Source organism: Lipotes vexillifer, unplaced genomic scaffold (genome assembly GCF_000442215.2).
Source record: "Lipotes vexillifer unplaced genomic scaffold, Lipotes_vexillifer_v1.1 scaffold490, whole genome shotgun sequence".
Taxonomy (NCBI): Eukaryota; Metazoa; Chordata; class Mammalia; order Artiodactyla; family Lipotidae; genus Lipotes; species Lipotes vexillifer.
This window is the reverse complement of record NW_006796397.1, coordinates 3,854,496-3,874,353: the sequence shown is the minus strand read 5'-3', so window position 1 is coordinate 3,874,353 and position 19,858 is coordinate 3,854,496. Positions and strand designations below refer to the sequence as shown.

The window sequence follows — 19,858 nt, the reverse complement described above, 5'->3', positions numbered from 1 at the left end:
AGCAGGAAAAATGGAATGAAAAAACATACAAAATGCAGGCCAATTTATTATATTCACCAGATATAAAACTGTCACATTGATTTAAATTCTTAAACTTACTCTCAACTTTTGCTCCCTATTGGACCAGCAATAATCCTAGTGACCAACTTTTGCAAAACACTGTTCAAGACAGCAATCTTGCAAACGTCAATCTGTTCTTAACACTGTTCCATTTCGAGAACCTAATATTTCCCTCTTTCCGCAAATGTTTTTCAAAAGCCTAAATTACCTGCCACAAAACATAACTGGCCAAGAATATATTCAGCAATTACTCCCGATTAAAATAACACTGACCCCCACCAACTAAAGCAACACCCACCCGAAGAATCATTAAAAAGTGGAGCCAGCGACGATACAGAGAAAGAGGCAGACGACGCACAGCAAACTAAATGAGCTTCTTTTCGGGGCCCAAAGACCCCACAGCCTCCAGGTTCTACTGACGGTTGTGGCTTAAAAGCCACTTCTTCGGCCCCAAAACACAGGTTTTCCGAACTTGCCAGCCCAGACGCTCTCCCGGAAAACCCACCAAGCAGTCATGGGTGGAGCTGGGTCCGAGGAGCCGCAGCCCATCTCCACTCAGGCATCCTCCAGCTAGTCTGAGACTGACTTTACGCAATCTCCTCGTCCCGGCCGCCTGCCGGTGCCCCCTCTGCCGGGCCAGCACTACCCCTGCCGTTTGTCTACTATACTCACCCCATCCCCAATCCTCTGCCCCAACTCCCCCTCTTCTTCAACCCCTCCCCCCGCCCGCTTGTGCGCCGTGGCAGCCATTAAGGCCACGCTGGGAGCCGCAGCCCGACCACGGCAAAGCCGGCAATCTAACAGCATCCGATCCGTGCACCGCGCCAGACGGAACCTAGGCTGCCTTTAGGACAAGGAGAGGGAACCCCCGTGCATCTCTAGCCCCGAGACCGGGATACACACCATCCTGTAGAACAGAAGCTCTAGCCGCCACCGAGCTGCAGAACCAGCACGGCTCCGGGGGGGGAAAAAGGCCGCGGCGCGTGCGCAGGCGCAGTATGTAGCGCCGACGCTCACGCCAGCGACGTGCGGAAGAGAGACCCGCCGGCCGCCTGGCTTGTAGTACTCCACCCCCTGCTGGTGGGAGGACCGATGCTGGACTTCGCCTTCCCGGAACAAATCCTCAAAGTCGCGGGGTCCCAATCTCCTGGCTGGTGATCCGACAGGGAAGGGCGGTGATCAGTAGCAGGGAGGGTTGTAAAAGGCTTTCACTTTCCTATGCTAGGAAGTTGTTTCATAACAAGCATTATTACTTTTGTAAGCAAGAAAAAAAAAAGTTTAAAAATTAAATAGAATGAATTAGCTCTAGAGCCCCTTTGCCCCCTCCTTGACTACTCCCTCCGGGTCCATAGCATGCAGATTCCCCCTCAGGAAGCCAAGCCTGGGTTAGGGGTCTTCCCACAGCACCTTTGTACCTGTCTCAGCCTACCCTAGATTGTAAACTCCCTGAGGGTGGGCCCTGCTGTCAAGTTCACCTTTGAATCTCCAGCATTTAGCACAGTACTCACATTCAGTAAGTATTCGGTATTTGTTAAATGGTAAAAAAAAAAAACCTACTACTGTCTCCCTCCATTGTCTTCCCTGATCCCTGACTGCCTTATTCCTTTTCCCTCCCTCCATCACTCTCATCTAGTCAACATAACTTTTTTCTAAGTCCCTTTTTTCATTCTTTTAAAACTAATTGCAACTTAAGAATTCCCTATTCTCCACACAGAGACTGAGAAGAACCAATCAACCAAACCACCAAACAAAAAAGCACCTCAAGAAACAGTATTCCCTCACCCAACAGTATTTCAAAGGTGGTCTTTGGGCTATTGCATGGGAATTGTTTGGGTACTAGGTAAAATGCAAATATCTGAATATTCACCACCTCTAGTAAATCAGACTGGCTGGCTTGGGGACTGGAAGTCTACATTTTACATTTGGCCTCAATCAAGCCAAGCCAAAAGGTCTCAGGAACGTAGACAACAAATTCTATTTTCCCAATAGTGGAATTTCCTGACTCCACCAGGAAAAAAAGACAAATTACATACTGGCACAGCAATTTAAAATTTACCCATCCTTAGAATGAATTTTAACTCTGTACCCCCATCCTCCAATGATTTAAGCCTGCTCTTGGGACATGAGTGTGTATAAGTTTAATGTAGCAGGAAAGAATCAGCATGTAAACTGCTCAGTGTCAGAGCTGGGAGAAGGGTCTGCTGAACAGAATGAGCAGGTTAAGTGGTTCCAAAAAACTGCCACTTGAAACAAATCAGAACCGTAAGGCCAGTTTCCTCTGGTTTCAATTTGTAACTCCTTTTATAACCAGAAAAATTTACATTGAGTCCACTCTGGCCAAGGTCTACAAAGCCCTCAAGGAGAAATGCTGAAATATTCCTCACAGGCAAGTGTGGTTCCATCTTTGTCGAGTGGCTTTTGGAAATATAAAGAAAGAGGCATACAATTTGTGTTTATAAAAAGTACATAAGACCTTCATTTTGGTAGTCCATCAAGTTATTAGCCTACAAAACGTGCCACATGTCTTGGTCAGGCCCTGCTTACATCGCAGGTGGAATCATCAAGAGGGACAGTCTACCTGGAAATAGGTCCAGCCCTAACTTTTGCACGTTGTAGGGCAAGGGTACATATGAAGGCCACATACCATTAACCTGAATATTTGGAAGTTATGAAGCAAGCTAACACACAATTAAATGTGTTATTCTTCTTATCTTGCTTCTTCTTACCTTATAAACCTTTATAAGAACAAAATTAAAATATGTGAACCTATTCCCTTTGGTTGCAGCTGGGGGGTTGTGGCTAGCGTTGTGACGAAAGAAACGGAAGTAACAGCATGGCTGGCTCAGCCAGTGCAGTTGGTGACACCAGGAACCAGGGGGAACTTGTCCAGCACCCTCTACCAACATAATCTTGTTCAAGTAGTAATACTTAAAAATCACAGTAATGGGACAAGTCAGTTTTGTGTGCCTCCTGATATCATGCACTGAGAACACAGTCTAATTTAATTGTCTGATACATGATGAAACTGCAAACAAACCTAGATTGAGGGATTCTATAAAGTAACTGTCTGCATTCTTCAAAAGTGACAAAATCCTGATGGATAAGGAAAGACTAAAGAACTATTCCAGATTAAAAGAGACCAAAGTGACATGACAAACTTCATGCAATGTGTGATCCTAGACTTCATCCTGGACAAGAAAGGAAAAAAAGAAAAAGGAAGGTTTTTTATTTCTTTTGTATGAAGGACATTCTCAGAACAATCAGTGAAATTTGAATGGAATCTGTGAATTAGATGGTAGTAATAGATCAATGTTAATTTTATTTTGATAAGCACACTATGGTTGTATATGAGACTGTTCTTATTTTTTAGGAAATATACTCTGAACTATTTTGGAGTAATAGATATTATTTCAGCAACTTACTCTCAACAAATGACTCAGAAAATAATTACATTTGTGTGTATGTACACATATACATATACGTAAAGAGAAAGAAAATGATAAGGCAAACATGTTAAAATGTTAACAATAGGGAATCTGGAAGAAGGGTATATGAAAATTCTTTGTACTGTTCTTACAACCAATCTGTGATCTTGAAATTATTTCAAGATAAAAAATAAAACATTGGGAATTCCCTGGTGGTCCAGTGGTTACGACTCAGTGCTTTCACTGCCTGTGAAATACCTGGTCAGGGAACTAAGATCCCGAAAGCAGCACGGTGTGGCCAAAGGGGGAAAAAAAAATAGGGAAATTATTAAAAATAAAACATTGATTCCTGTTAGAATAGGAAATATTTCTTTTATTATTTGAAATGAAAGCAAACTCAGTTTTATCAAATAAATCAGCAGTTTTTAGTTCTGGTAGTGATGATTTAACAACAAAATATGGAAAGTTTTCCCATATTTATTTTCCCATATATGTTACCCATATATTATGAATTTGAGGTACCTACCTACTGCCCTAATCAGCTAGTTCTTTACTGAAACCACCATAATTATGATCAAAAAACATCTTAAGTTATCTCAAAATGTTTTTTTCTTTGCAATTGTGTTTTTATTAAATCATGATGATGACAGATTTTTTCATTTTATTTTATTTATTTATTCATTTGGTTGCACTGGGTCTTAGTTGCGGCACGCGGGCCCCTTAGTTGTGGCATGCAAACTCTTAGTTGCGGTATGCATGTGGGATCTAGTTCCCTGACCAGGGATGGAACCTGGGCCCTCTGCCTTAGGAGTGGCAGAGGGCCACTCCTTAACCACTGCACCACCAGGGAAGTCCCTGAAATTGGTTTTTGCTTTACATGACCTTATGGTTATACACTGAAGGATAGCAAATAGGTAAACTCCTTTATGGTTGGATCCCCTCTTTTGATATGAACACATTAGAAACATTTTAAACCTATTTTTTTTTTGCCACACCGCTTAGCATGTGGGATCTCAGTTCCCACAGTGGTCCCTGCAGTAGAAGTGCAGAATCCTAACCACTGGACCGCCAGGGAAGTCCCTTAAACCTGTATTTTTATCTAGGAAAAAAATAATTAGTCTTCAATGAAAGAATAAACTTTGTTTCTTAACAGGAAAATGTATAAAGCTATGATTTTTATAGGACTGAAAGTCAAAATATCAAGGACAATCAAACATAATTATGATTGAGCATGTCTGGGTGTTCTGTTGATAGGCTATTTATGTTTGAATGGCTAATAAGATAAAGACATACAAAATTCATAAATTATAATATATTTATTCCATAAAACTTCCTTTTTATCTCTTCATTTCAGCAAAATCTCTGTGTTGTCATCACCAAGATAGCTCGTCATTTGTGTTCTACATATAAGAAGGCCAAATTGGACAACTTTTCTTGGGTCATTGTGGTTCTTGAATCATTTCTATTAATTTCAATTCGGAGAAACTTAGCTATGCTGAAGCAAGAGAAACTGGAATTTTAAATAATGTTCATAAGGCAATACTTAGATTTGGAAATGAACCGAATTTTTCACATATCACATTCAAACAATATAATGGTGTCATATATGATAAATTATTGTTTTCAATAGAACACAATAGAAACTATTACCAGATATTTTGGTATTATATAAACCACTGCCAGTTTTATCGCAATTTTCTCTGTCTCTTACAATAATATCCACATCCACCCAAGTTTTGTTATTATTCTTACAAAATTTCAACGATGGGGTGTAATACAGGAAAACAAAAATAGTAGTATGTTGCTCAGTTTGTTCAAATGTCTTTTCAATCAGACTATATACACTGACCTATTAGGGTCAGAAAATAATCTCTATTGAGATTAGGTTTAGGTTTCTTTGTACATGTTTTCTTCTTCACATTCATGCAAACTTTTCCGTTTCCTTCTTCTAATTTCCTTATATTTCATTAGAATGTCACATTTGTTGAATATTCCTCATGCAGTTTCATTCAATTTAGAAAAAAATTTGTCTACAATTTTCATATTTTTAAAAATTAGATCTGTTTGGGGTTTGAACACTTGTACTATGATTAAAAGCAAGTAATACTACATATTAAAAAATTAGACAGCACAAATTTAAAATTCACTTTTTTCTGCCGAAGACTGATTTGCTCATTATTTGAGCACCTTCTGTTGTTTCACTTTACTCTCCTACAGCCTCTCAGGTCTGGTCTAAATCAAATCTAACTTTTAACACAATGAAAAACCTCTGGAACCAGGAACTGGAACATAAAGATAAGCAAGAAATTGGAGGCTTGGCTTTACTCAGTCACGAAACTTCGTTATTCCAGAATCGTTTGTGTTCACGTTATCACAAAGAAAGGATTCAACAAGTTAATTTGTTTTTTTGTCTTTCCTAAAAAAAATTTCCATTACTCAAATCCTCCTGTACTCCAAAGCAGTATTTGTTTCAAATGTTAACAGCAGCACAAACCTAAAACCTTCATGACATTCAGACACAATTGCCTTTTGTGTCGAGGACACAGCACAAGAAATGTGGAACAGCAATTCCCTGGGGCCTGGAAGGTGTTCATTACCAGGGCAGATGCTTAGAGTTTCTGGTGAGAGCTAAATGCCAAGTCGTGAATGACAGAGGCAGCCATAGCCACATATTCCTTGATAAATTTACTTTTCTGTGTGTTTGTGATATGCAGGGTTTTATTAAGTACAGGACCAGGGCAAGGGGCCTGGCAAGGGCGCCTCTTGCCTCGATTAAGGGGAGGTACTTTCTGGAAACATCACAACCACCGAAGATCACCTGACTTGAAATGTCTGAGTTCCTCCCTATTGGCCTGTTCTTCCGGACTGGTCTCAATGACTCACACTTGATTGGGAGGGTAGTGAATGGGGAATAGAAAGGGAGTTGGAGGATTTCTACATATACGTTAGAAATAGCAAACATCTACTGAGACTTTACTAAGTGCCAGAGTCTATGCTAAGCGTTTACTACATTTTCTCATTTAATCTCAAAACTGCTTTAGCAGTAGTTCATTATCCCCATTTTACAGATGAAGAAAAGGATGCCACAGCCAATCACAGTGGAACACAGGGATTTTTTGAATCTAAGCCTGCCTTAAAACTGTACTAAAATAAGGACCTTGTACTCTAAAAAATTCATAAGTGTGTATATTTGACTTTGGAATATATTCCCTGATGTATTTTTGTTTGACTAAGGGGTAAACATTCGTTGGCTTAGACTAACGACAATTAACTTTCTTTAAAAATAAAGCTGAAACTGCAGCTAGTAAACTGCTGTTATCTTCTAAGTTATCAAAATGAACCTGAAGCTTTACAAACTTCCAGAAAATGAAGACTTAACAAAATTCTGATCAGTTTGAACTAAGGAACGTAGCTTGTTCACTAGATGAAGCCCATATTATTAGAAGTAGGAGAGAAGCCCTTTAAGCTAAAGAAGACAGTCTCAGGACAAATCTGAGAAGTCCAGAACCACTTTATTAGATGGTTAGTTAATACATGAAAGTCAAAAATTTAAATGATTCAGTAATATTTACATGTTTTCCTGGAGACTAGATTTATAGTAAGTTATTAAGAAAAAGTTTGAATGTCTAGGGATTGCTAAACTTTAGAGGTCAGTGCTGCTTTCAGGGCAGTTATCACCTACCTGCTCACCTAATAAAATCTATTACTGCCACAAAATCCATGGAGGGATGAAATTAGGGGAAAGAAGCAGCTGGCTAGGAGTTTGTTAGGAGGTAAGGAACCTACCTGGGAATTAAAAGTATGTGTCTTCTTCTTTCCTGGAATCATCAAAATTAACTATAGTCTTATTTCGCCAGTTCTTCAAGGCTTAAAATATATGACTAATGACAAACTCCATACATCCTTTCGAGATTCCACTTGTTAAATGACACTAATAATATTTGTCTCCCTCTTCAGTTACTTCGGGAATATAAGGAGGACCCAAGGTACACACAAGAAAGCCCACCAAGTTCTTTGGGAGAAACAACATAAATTATTGTGGCTGATTCTCCCCTTAAGACATGACAGTAAAACCAGCTTCTGGATTCTCCCTATTTCCTGAGTCAACTTCTTCAAGGAAATATTGTTAACAAAAAAGGTTTAATTAGATCTGTTACAGACAACTTCAAAGCAATGGTCATAATGTTCTGAGTCATTCCCTCATTTCTGTGAGGGGTCAGCATCTTGAAGAGTCTGTAATTAAAGGCACAGTGTCTTGAATGGCACTTGGCACTGGCATCATAGCCATTAGATGAGTGGATACTCAGAATGACTCTAGGAGCTCCAGAGGAGGGCAGGACAAGTACCTGTAATGTACTTGCTATAGAGCAAATAACACAAAAAGCCTTATAGTTATACTTGATGCCTCTCTTCTAATCAAGTTCCACATCCATATCCTGGTGGTGGCTGTATTTTTTTTTTTTTTTTTTTTTTTTTTTTTTTTTTGGTCACACCACATGGCTTGCAGGATCTCAGCTCCCCAGCAAGGGATTGAACCTGGGCCACGGCAATGAAAGCCCAGAATCCTAACCACTAGACCACCAGGGAACTCCTGTAGTGGCTGTACTTTTATATATATATATGTAAATAAAATATCTGACCACTTCTCATGCCCTGGTCTAAGCTACCATTATCCTCTTAGCAGTTCTCTCTGTTTCAAACCTTGCACTCCTACAATCTATTCTCCACAGTCAGACTGATCTTATAAATATATGTCAGATAATGTCACTTCTGTCCTCAAAACCCTTCAATGGCCAAAGTTCCCGCCATAGCCTATGAAGCCCTACAGGGTCTGTCCCTGCCCCTATGTTTCTCTGACTTCATCTCCTCTCATTCCATCCCTTCCTCATTCTACTCCAACTTACTGGCCCAGAAGCCATGCCTATCTTGGAGCTTTGGCACTATTCCCTCTGTCTTGATAGCTCATCCCCCAGATATTCATGGAATGTGCTGCCTTACTTCTTTCAAGTCTCTATTCAATCGTCTTCCTTTCAGAAAGGCCCTTCTTAACCACTCCATCTAATATAGAACACGCCATCACTCTCTATTCCCCATAGACTGCTTTTTCTACAAAGCATTTATTACCACCTAGCAATTATCAATTTATTTGTTAGTTTTTTAATAGTCTATCTGCCCTCCCTACAGCAAGCACTCCCTTAAGGAAAGGAGGGACATTATCTGTTGCAATCACTGCTGTATCACCAGCATGAAGAACAGAGCTTTGTATGCAATAAATTGAATGATAAATAAAATGAGAATAATATCATGATACGCACATGATAATCTCTGATCATTTATTCTGATTATCCCATTTATCAATTGGTATGTAACAATCTACCTCAAAACATAGAGGCTTAAAATAATAACATTCATTTATTTTGCTGTGAATCTGTGATTTGGGCAGGTCTCAATTTGGACAGCTTAGCTCTGGTCCATTTGGCATCAGCTAAAGCAGCTCAACTGGGGCCAGAAGGATCCACATTCAAGATGTCCCATTCACATGCCTGGTAATTTGGGCTTGCTGTTGGCTAGGAGCTTGGTTCCTCTCCATATGGGCCTCTCTATGACTTCCTCGCAGAATGGTGACTTGGTTCTTAGACAGAGTTCCAAGAGAACAAGGTAGAACTGCATGGCATAGTGTGATTTCTACAGTACTCCACTGGACAAGGCAGTCACAAAGGCCCACCCAAGAGAAGAGGCATGGACTTCATCTCTTACCCAGTAAGTGGCATGGTTCTAGAAGCACATGTAGAATGGGAGAGATTGTTACAGACATCTATTAAAAATACAATATTCTAGGGACTTTCCTGGTGGTCCAGTCGTTAAGACCCTGTGCTTCCACTGCAGGGGGCACGGGTTCGATCCCTGGCTGGGGAAGCAGTGTGGCCAAAAACAAACAAACGAACAAAAAACAATCGTCTGTGCTAATTAAACCAATTTTTGAGAAACGATGAAATAATTATAACAACAAATATATTGGTGTGTATGGAACTGTGCTACATAATAACTGTACTTTTGGGGGGCTCACGTGACAAGTTATGCTTAGAGTATCTCAGAAAAAAGAAATACTCAATTTCTTTCTGGTCTTCACCTCTGGTCCTACCTTCTGTGGCTCTTTTCCAGCTTCTATAACCACCTCTTTAAAAGGGACTTCAACCAGGACTGAATTCGTGCTCTTTTCTTTCCTCTACTATTAAAAAATTATATTAAATAAAATTTAAAATAGCAATTAAAAAGTCAGTAAATGTATTCTGACCATACCTCCCAAACGTTTTCTTAACTGTCTTCATTTTCAAATATTCCTTCTTTTGTGTAGTTGGATATGCATGATTGTTCATCTTTTAATTTTACGTGAGGTATTTTTTGATGTTTATAAGTTTACAGTTGATTATGGGTAGTTTGGTATTGCTTGCAGTGCCTCTGTGCACCAGAAGGAGGATTGCACTCAGAAAGCTGCCAGAGGGGTTTCCCTGGTGGCGCAGTGGTTGAGAATCTGCCTGCCAATGCAGGGGACATGGGTTCGATCCCTGGTCCGGGAAGATCCCACATGCCGCAGAGCAACTAAGCCCATGAGCCACAACTACTGAGCCTGCACTCTAGAACCCATAAGCCACAACTACTGAGCCCACATGCTACAACTACTGAAGCCTGCGTGCAGCAACAAAGACCCAACGCAGCCAAAAATAAATAAATAAATAAATAAATTTATTTAAAAAGAAAGAAAGAAAGAAAGCTGCCAGAAGATAAAGCTGTATTTCAAGAGAGAAAAGCCAGTAGGGAAGCGAACAAATGACTTGCTCCTCTCCGTCCAAGTGTACCTGAAGAAGGGCACAACTACTGGCTACTGTCCCAAAATATGGGAAGTATAGGAGGAGGATGCAAATGAAAAGCTGGGGGAAGTTTTTAAAGATTCCTCTATTTCCACTAACGGAGGGGCAGGAGCAGGTCAGTTTTAGGGTTTGTGCATGTGTGTCTGTGTGCATGTTTCAGGTGGGGTAGGGAGGATAGGGAGGAATGCCTCAGGGAGACAACATGGGTAATGACAGTCAGTAGGTGTCAGTAAGCGACTTCACAAAAAAAAAAAACAGGAAGTAAGCACAGGACTTCATAGACATTATACAGTTCATATCCATGTGCACTTCTATGTTTGGCCCTAAAATATGAGATGACCTATATGTGTGCCACAACTGTTCTTTGTATTTCAATCTTCTATAATACACAGATGGACATTCTGCCTCCAGCACGGAATTGACTGTATCTCCTAGGCCCACTGTCTCCTAATTTTTGCCCCATCTCTTTAACCCATTAATACCTTCTGCCACTCTTTGGTTGAGATAAAGACCAGCTTAGTGTGGGGCACCTTTTCAAGAATATCTGAGGTTCAGTTGTAGTGACTTTGTATGTTTTGAAGACCTTAAGTGACTGAATCACTTCTGGGATAACTTTAAATTTGAAACCACCAAACCAGAAAAGACTCCAGACCATTATGGGCCCCAGGGCCAGGGTAGTGTCAAAGAGGGAGAATAGGCTTTAGTATCTGCACAATGTTCATTAGCACTGCAGTCACTGAATAGACAATTAGTATTTTCTCAATTTCTGTAAAGTGTTATGTAAGTGCAGCTTTGAGACCTGTTCCCTCACCCTACCTTCCCCCACTAGAAAGCTGCCTGTCCCAGGCCCCTGCCATGTAGGAATCCTAAATCCATCATTAGTTCCTTATCTGCAATGACCCAACAACCTTTGGCTTCCTGACTTGGCTTGATGATTACAGTCTCATCTTCAGTTTTTGAGTGGGTGCAATTGAGAGTCTTTGAACTTTGCTAAACTTCAAGTCTCATACAACCAATGTAACTGCAGTGTTTACATTGGAATAACAGGTTCTGATCAGCATTAGTATGGGTACTTAAGTGTAGTTTTAACTTCTTTGCTTTTAGTTCACTGTGCATACTTTGGCCATTTAATCATGGAAGTAATCATTAAAACATGGTGTTATCCCAGTCATAGTGAAGTAAAGGCCCAGTCCAAAAAAAAAAAATGTCTAAAATGGCTCTTTGCTTTATTTTTTTTAATTTTTATTTTATATTGGAACATAGTTGATTAACAATATTGTGTTAGTTTCAGATGTATAAAATGGCTCTTTGGTTTAAAACCACAAGTATAAGAATAATTTTTCATCTGCCAAAAGTATAAAATTAACATGACTTTCTAGACAGAAGACTTAAAATTTTGCTGTTACCATTACTTGACACATTTGTTAATGAATCATAAGTCCTTTTTCCCAGAACAAAGTAAGTTTTTTCTCTATAACAGAGTAGATAACTTTTTTTTTTCCTACCAGAATTCTTCTCAAAGAGAGCACTTGAGAAGAAAATACTTGGTTAAGGTGCTGGTGTGAAGAGTGAGATCCCAAGGACATGTTCAAGCATCAAGCTCGCTAAATTGCTATGCAGAAAGCCAGGTGAAGAATTTGCTTTGCTTCTGGAAGGGAGTAGGGTAGATGAGAGAGAATGGAAAGCAGAGAGAGAAAAGTGAAGCTTTCTTTGAATTGACCTCTCACCATGATCCCACATATCTTCAGCGAAGTCTACTAAAATTCACAAAATGTTGGTGGAAGTGAATTTCTTGTGAAAGCTCATGAAGGGCTGAGTTCTGGGAAGGCATTAATGAAAGAGGAACAAAAACAGCAAGCCCCAAAATATGAGCTAAAGGCAGAGATGGCCATGAAATCAGAAGCCACTGGGAATTAACAGAAACCTTGATTAGGACATTGTATTTTACAGATCTCAGAAACTGAGGGATTGGGCTCTCTGAGAGGAGAGGAGGTTCCCCAGCTGAATCTGAACTAATCCTCGAAGAGAATTTTTTTATGGAAGGTAGAGGACTGCCTAACACGGAGTGTCAAACCTGACAGTTCCTGTCAAAAGGAAGGGTAATTGTTGCCTAACTTCATAATTTGGAAATTTAAACCCATGTAATAAGAATTGGCTTTTTAAAAAAATTAATTTATTTACTTATTTATCTTTGGCTGCATTGGGTCTTCCTTGCTGCACACGGGCTTTCTCTAGTTGCGGCGAGCAAGGGCTGGTGGCTTCTCTTGTTGCTGAGCATGGGCTATAGGCACACGGGCTTCATTAGTTGTGGCTCGTGGGCTCTAGAGCACAGGCTCAGTAGTTGTGGCACATAGGCTTAGTCGTTCCGTAGCATGTGGGATCTTCCCAGACCAGAGCTCAAACCCGTGTCCCCTGCATTGGCAGGTAGATTCTTAACCACTGTGCCACCAGAGAAGTCCCAAGAATTAGCTTTTTTGTATTACCTTAAAGAATCTACTAATTGTGTTTTTTAAAATTTTCTCTTCTATCTCCAAAATTTTGGAGAAATATATCTCATTTTTAAGCAGTTAACTGGGGCTTAAGAATGGAATTCTGATATGCCCAAGTATCAACTTTGGTAAATCTCCCCAGAACTGATTTACGTTCTGCTCCATTATAATTTACTCTATTCCTCTGCACCTTGTTTCTCTGGGATGAATGTTAAGCTGTACCTGTGAAAGCCTGGGTTTTAGGGTGAGCAGCTTCTAGATTTCAGCATGGCTTCCCCACTTATTATCTCTCTGAGCCCCACATTCTTTTCTTTTTTAAAAAAACATCTTTATTAGAGTATAATTGCTTTACAATGGTGTGTTAGTTTCTGCTTTATATCAAAGTGAATCAGCTATACATACACATATATCCCCATATCTCCTCCCTCTTGTGTCTCCCTCCCACCCTCCCTATCCCACCCCTCTAGGTGGTCACAAAGCACGGAGCTGATCTCCCTGTGCTATGCAGCTGCTTTCCACTAGCTATCTATTTTACATTTGGTAGTGTATATATGTCCATGCCACTCTCTCACTTCATCCCAGCTTATCCTTCCCCCTCCCCATGTCCTCAAGTCCATTCCCTATGCCTGCGTCTTTATTCCTGTCCTGCCCATAGGTCCTTCAAAACCATTTAAAAAAATTTTTAGATTCCATATATATGTGTCAGCATACAGAATTTGTTTTTCTCTTTCTGACTTACTTCACTCTGAGCCCCAAATTCTTTATCTGAGAAATGGCAATAATAATAGTACCTACCTCCCAGAGTTACTGTGGGAATTAAATGAATACTCAATGTTCATTCTTATTAGCAGTATTGATGGAAATATTAATGGAAATACATATAAACCCAGTTTCTATGCTGATGTTTCATAATCTTCTTAGTGTTCAGGTTTATCTCTTGAAATGGATAGGAGGAAAGTGTCAGTGTACCTGAATACAAAAGGCGTTTCTCGTGAATAGAGCTAGACATAAACAAGGCAGGCGCAGGCAAATGATAACAAGGGATTGTTCAGAACACCACAGCCTGAAGGCTCCATAACTACCAAATGCCTCCTCAGCTCTTGCCTAATATTCCGTGATCAGAAATCTAATCATTCGGGCTTCCACAACTACTGAAGCCCACGTGCCTAGAGCCCTTGCTCTGCAACAAGAGAGGCCACCGCAATGAGAAGCCTGCGCACCACAACGAAGAGTAGCCCCTATTCGTTGCAACTAGAGAAAGCCTGCGTCAGCAACAAAGACCCAATGCAGCCAAAACTAAAATAAATAAAATAAATAAATAAAAACACACACACACACACACACACACACACACACACACACACACACAAGAGATCTAGTCATTTAAGTAAAGGCTTGAATTCCCTGATGGTCCAGTGGTTAGGACTTTGCATTTCCACTGCTGGGCCCCAGGGTTCGATCCCTGGTCAGGGAATTAAGATACCACAAGCGGAGTGGTGGGAGCAAAAAATAAATAAATAAACGTTTCATTCAAATGTAAATACAAATACTGCTGGTAAAGATAACCATGGAGTGAATAATTTAAAACCTTCCTTTCTTAAGAAGAGGTTTTGAATGAGATTATGAAGGAGAAAATATGGGGGCAATGAACAGACTTCTGATAATCATAAAAAGAGAGAAAAAGTTATAAAATTGAGAAGAGGTGGGCCTCAAAGACAAACTTGAAGGATTTAGTGATTCAAATGTTAATAGTTAAGAGAGTCTGTTTGCAAAATCCTGATAGTGTAGCAGATTATGAATGTGGGCAGTGTTAGACAAGCCAACATGGAGAATGGATATTTCAGTCTGTGGGTGTTGTCTTCGAAACCAGAGTGAGTGGTTAGGTTTGCTTTTCTCTCACTCTTAAATTGCTTAACCTCACCACCAGAATTTATCTGGGCTAATTTCTCTGGAAAATCATGTGGTCTTGGAAATTGAGAGCTAGAACTGAGGGTAACAGTGAGTGCGCTGGCCACTCTCAAACCAGGGGCTCTTGGCTTTGAGGTAGTTTCCGTGACTTCACAAGAGACTTGGGGACTAAGCATACACAGGAGATCTATTCGAGACCAAAAAGATTCCTTAGAACATGGACTTGTCAGGAGTCAGACAAGCCTAGGTTTGCATCCTGATTCAACGGCTTACTCATTGTGTGACTTTAAGCAAATTACCTAACTGCTCTAAACCTCAGTATCATGATCTGTAAAACAGGATTAATAATACTTACCTCATAGGGTTGTGAATATTTTTTTAACATCTTCATTGGAGTATAATTGCTTTACAATGGTGTGTTAGTTTCTGCTTTACAACAAAATGAATCAGTTATATATATACATATGTTCCCATATCTCTTCCCTCTCTTCCCCTCCCACCCTTCCTATCCCACCCCTCCAGGCGGTCACAAAGCACCCAGCTGATCTCCCTGTGCTATGCAGCTGTTTCCCACTAGCTATCTACCTTACGTTTGGTAGTGTATATATGTCCATGCCTCTCTCTCGCTTTGTCACTGCTTACACTTCCCCCTCCCCATATCCTCAAGTACATTCTGTAGTAGATCTGTGTCTTTATTCCTGTTTTACCCCTAGGTTCTTCATAACATTTTTTTTTCTTAAATTCCATATATATGTGTTAGCATACGGTATTTGTCCTTCTCTTTCTGACTTACTTCACTCTGTATGACAGACTCTAGATCTATCCACCTCATTACAAATAGCTCAATTTCGTTTCTTTTTATGGCTGAGTAATATTCCATTGTATATATGTGCCACATCTTCTTTATCCATTCATCCAATGACAGACACTTAGGTTGTTTCCATCTCCTGGCTATTGTAAATAGACCTGCAATGAACATTGTGGTACATGACTCTTTTTGAATTATGCTTTTCTCAGGGTACATGCCCAGTAGTGGGATTGCTGGGTCATATGGTAGTTCTATTTGTAGTCTTTTAAGGAACTTCCATACTGTTCTCCACAGTGGCTGTATCAATTTATAATCCCACCAACAGTGCAAGAGGGCTCCCTTTTCTCCACACCCTCTCCAGCATTTATTGTTTCTAGATTTTTTGATGATGGCCATTCTGACTGGTGTGAGATGATATCTCATTGTAGTTTTGATTTGCATTTCTCTAATGATTAATGATGTTGAGCATTCTTTCATGTGTTTGTTGGCAGTCTGTATATCTTCTTTGGAGAAATGTCTATTTAGGTCTTCTGCCCATTTTTGGATTGGGTTGTTTGTTTTTTTGTTATTGAGCTGCATGAGCTGCTTGTAAATTTTGGAGATTAATCCTTTGTCAGTTGCTTCATTTGCAAATATTTTCTCCCATTCTGAGGGCTGTCTTTTGGTCTTGTTTATGGTTTCCTTTGCTGTGCAAAAGCTTTGAAGTTTCATTAGGTCCCATTTGTTTATTTTTGTTTTTATTTCCATTTCTCTAGGAGGTGGGTCAAAAATGATCTTGCTGTGATTTATGTAATAGAGTGTCCTACCTATGTTTTCCTCTAAAAGTCTGATAGTTTCTGGCCTTACATTTAGGTCTTTAATCCATTTTGAGTTTATTTTCGTGTATGGTGTTAGGGAGTGATCTAATCTCATACTTTTACATGTACCTGTCCAGTTTTCCCAGCACCACTTATTGAAGAGGCTGTCCTTTCTCCACTGTACATTCCTGCCTCCTTTATCAAAGATAAGGTGACCATATGTGCGTGGGTTTATCTCTGGATAAGCTATTCGGGGTCTTTTGTGTTTCCATACAAATTGTGAAATTTTTTGCTCTAGTTCTGTGAAAAATGCCAGTGGTAGTTTGATAGGGATTGCATTGAATCTGTAGATTGCTTTGGGTAGTAGAGTCATTTTCACAATGTTGATTCTTCCAATCCAAGAACATGGTATATCTCTCCATCTATTTGTATCATCTTTAATTTCTTTCATCAGTGTATTATAGTTTTCTGCATACAGGTCTTTTGTCTCTCTAGGTTTATTCCTAGATATTTTATTCTTTTTGTTGCAATGGTAAATGGCAGAGTTTTCTTGATTTCACTTTCAGATTTTTCATCATTAGTGTATAGGAATGCCAGAGATTTCTGTGCATTAATTTTGTATCCTGCTACTTTACCAAATTCATTGATTAGCTCTAGTAGTTTTCTGGTAGCATCTTTAGGATTCTCTATGTATAGTATCATGTCATCTGCAAACAGTGACAGCTTTGCTTCTTCTTTTCCGATTTGGATTCCTTTTATTTCCTTTTCTTCTCTGATTGCTGTGACTAAAACTTCCAAAACTATGTTGAATAAGAGTGGTGAAAGTGGGCAACCTTGTCTTGTTCCTGATCTTAGTGGGAATGCTTTCAGTTTTTCACCATTGAGGACGATGTTGGCTGTGGGTTTGTCATATATGGCCTTTATTATGTTGAGGAAAGTTCCCTCTATGCCTACTTTCTGCAGGGTTTTTGTTTTTTTGCGGTACGTGGGCCTCTCACTGCTGTGGCCTCTCCCACTGCGGAGCACAGGCTCCAGACACGCAGGCTCGGCAGCCATGGCTCACGGGCCCAGTCGCTCCGCGGCATGTGGGATCCATCCTTGCATTCCTGGAATAAACCCCACTTGATCATGGTGTATGATCCTTTTAATGTGCTGTTGGATTCTGTTTGCTAGTATTTTGTTGAGGATTTTTGCATCTATGTTCATCAGTGATATTGGCCTGTAGTTTTCTTTCTTTGTGACATCCTTGTCTGGTTTTGGTATCAAGGTGATGGTGGCCTCGTAGAATGAGTTTGGGAGTGTTCCTCCCTCTGCTATATTTTGGAAGAGTTTGAGAAGGATAGGTGTTAGCTCTTCTCTAAATGTTTGATAGAATTCGCCTGTGAAGCCATCTGGTCCTGGGCTTTTGTTTGTTGGAAGATTTTTAATCACAGTTTCAATTTCAGTGTTTGTGATTGGTCTGTTCATATTTTCTATTTCTTCCTGATTCAGTCTTGGCAGTTTGTGCATTTCTAAGAATTTGTCCATTTCTTCCAGATTGTCCATTTTATTGGCATAGAGTTGCTTGTAGTAATCCCTCATGATTTTTTTTATTTCTGCAGTGTCAGTTGTTACTTCTCCTTTTTCATTTCTGATTCTATTGATTTGAGTCTTCTCCCTTTTTTTCTTGATGAGTCTGGCTAATGGTTTATCTATTTTGTTTATCTTCTCAAAGAACCAGCTTTTAGTTTTATTGATCTTTGCTATTGTTTCCTTCATTTCTTTTTCATTTATTTCTGATCTGATTTTTATGATTTCTTTCCTTCTGCTAACTCTGGGGTTTTTTTGTTCTTCTTTCTCTAATTGCTTGAGGTGCAAGGTTAGGTTGTTTATTCGAGATGTTTCCTGCTTCTTAAGGTGGGCTTGTATTGCTATAAACTTCCCTCTTAGAACTGCTTTTGCTGCATCCCATAGGTTTTGGGTCGTTGTATCTCCATTGTCATTTGTTTCTAGGTATTTTTTAATTTCCTCTTTGATTTCTTCAGTGATCACTTCGTTATTAAGTAGTGTATTGTTTAGCCTCCATGTGTTTGTATTTTTTACAGCTCTTTTCCTATAATTGATATCTAGTCTCATGGCGTTGTGGTCGGAAAAGATACTTGATATAATTTCAATTTTCTTAAATTTACCAAGGCTTGATTTGTGACCCAAGATATGATCTATCCTGGAGAATGTTCCATGAGCACTTGAGAAAAATGTGTATTCTGTTGTTTTTGGATGGAGTGTCCTATAAATATCAATTAAGTCCATCCTGTTTAATGTATCATTTAAAGCTTGTGTTTCCTTATTTATTTTCATTTTGGATGATCTGTCCATTGGTGAAAGTGGGGTGTTGAAGTCCCCTAGTATGAATGTGTTACTGTCAATTTCCCCTTTTATGGCTTTTAGTATTTGCCTTATGTATTGAGGTGCTCCTATGTTGGGTGCATAAATATTTACAATTGTTATATCTTCTTCTTGGATCGATCCCTTGATCATTATGTAGTGTCCTTCTTTGTCTCTTCTAATAGTCCTTATTTTAAAGTCTATTTTGTCTGATATGAGAATTGCTACTCCAGCTTTCTTTTGGTTTCCATTTGCATGGAATATCTTTTTCCATCCCCTTACTTTCAGTCTGTATGTGTCTCTAGGTCTGAAGTGGGTCTCTTGTAGACAGCAAATATATGGGTCTTGATTTTGTATCCATTCAGCCAATCTGTGTCTTTTGGTGGGAGTATTTAGTCCATTTACATTTAAGGTAATTATAGATATGTATGTTCCTATTCCCATTTTCTTAACTGTTTTGGGTTCGTTATTGTAGGTCTTTTCCTTCTCTTGTGTTTCTTGCCTTGAGAAGTTCCTTTAGCAGTTGTGTTAGAGCTGGTTTGGTGGTGCTGAACTCTCTCAGTTCTTGCTTGTCTGTAAAGGTTTTAATTTCTCCATCAAATCTGAATGAGATCCTTGCTGGGTAGAGTAACTTGGTTGCAGGTTTTTCTCCTTCATCACTTTCAGTATGTCCTGCCACTCCCTTCTGGCTTGTAGAGTTTCTGCTGAGAGATCAGCTGTTAACCTTATGGGGATTCCCTTGTGTGTTATTTGTTGTTTTTCCCTTGCTGCTTTTAATATGCTTTCTTTGTATTTAGTTTTTGACAGTTTGATTAATATGTGTCTTGGCGTATTTCTCCTTGAATTTATCCTGTATGGGACTCTCTGTGCTTCCTGGACTTGATTAACGATTTCCTTTCCCATATTAGGGAAGTTTTCAACTATAATCTCTTCAAATATTTTCTCAGTCCCTTTCTTTTTCTCTTCTTCTTCTGGAACCCCTATAATTCGAATGTTGGTGCGTTTAATGTTGTCCCAGAGGTCTCTGAGACTGTCCTCAGTTCTTTTCATTCTTTTTTCTTTATTCTGCTCTGCAGTAGTTATTTCCACTATTTTATCTTCCAGGTCACTTATCCGTTCTTCTGCCTCATTTATTCTG

General features: G+C 39.5%; 1 protein-coding gene and 1 non-coding gene across 2 annotated transcripts in view; one reads left to right on the top strand and one right to left on the bottom strand.

Moving 5' to 3' along the window:
* The window catches only part of RPL5 (ribosomal protein L5), an 8,484-nt gene extending 7,374 nt beyond the window's left edge, over positions 1-1,110 (bottom strand). The window contains exons 1-2 of the mRNA XM_007468539.1: positions 1,087-1,110; positions 964-967 (exon numbers count right to left, since the gene is read on the bottom strand). Coding sequence (XP_007468601.1) covers positions 964-966 — 3 coding nt within the window. The 5' untranslated portion in view covers position 967; positions 1,087-1,110. The remainder of the gene's footprint in view (positions 1-963; positions 968-1,086) is intronic.
* A 13,134-nt stretch (positions 1,111-14,244) lies between these two features.
* Positions 14,245-14,317, top strand: TRNAG-UCC (transfer RNA glycine (anticodon UCC)). Its single transcript has one exon. It is a non-coding gene; the product is annotated as a tRNA-Gly (tRNA).
* Positions 14,318-19,858: the final 5,541 nt, after the last annotated feature.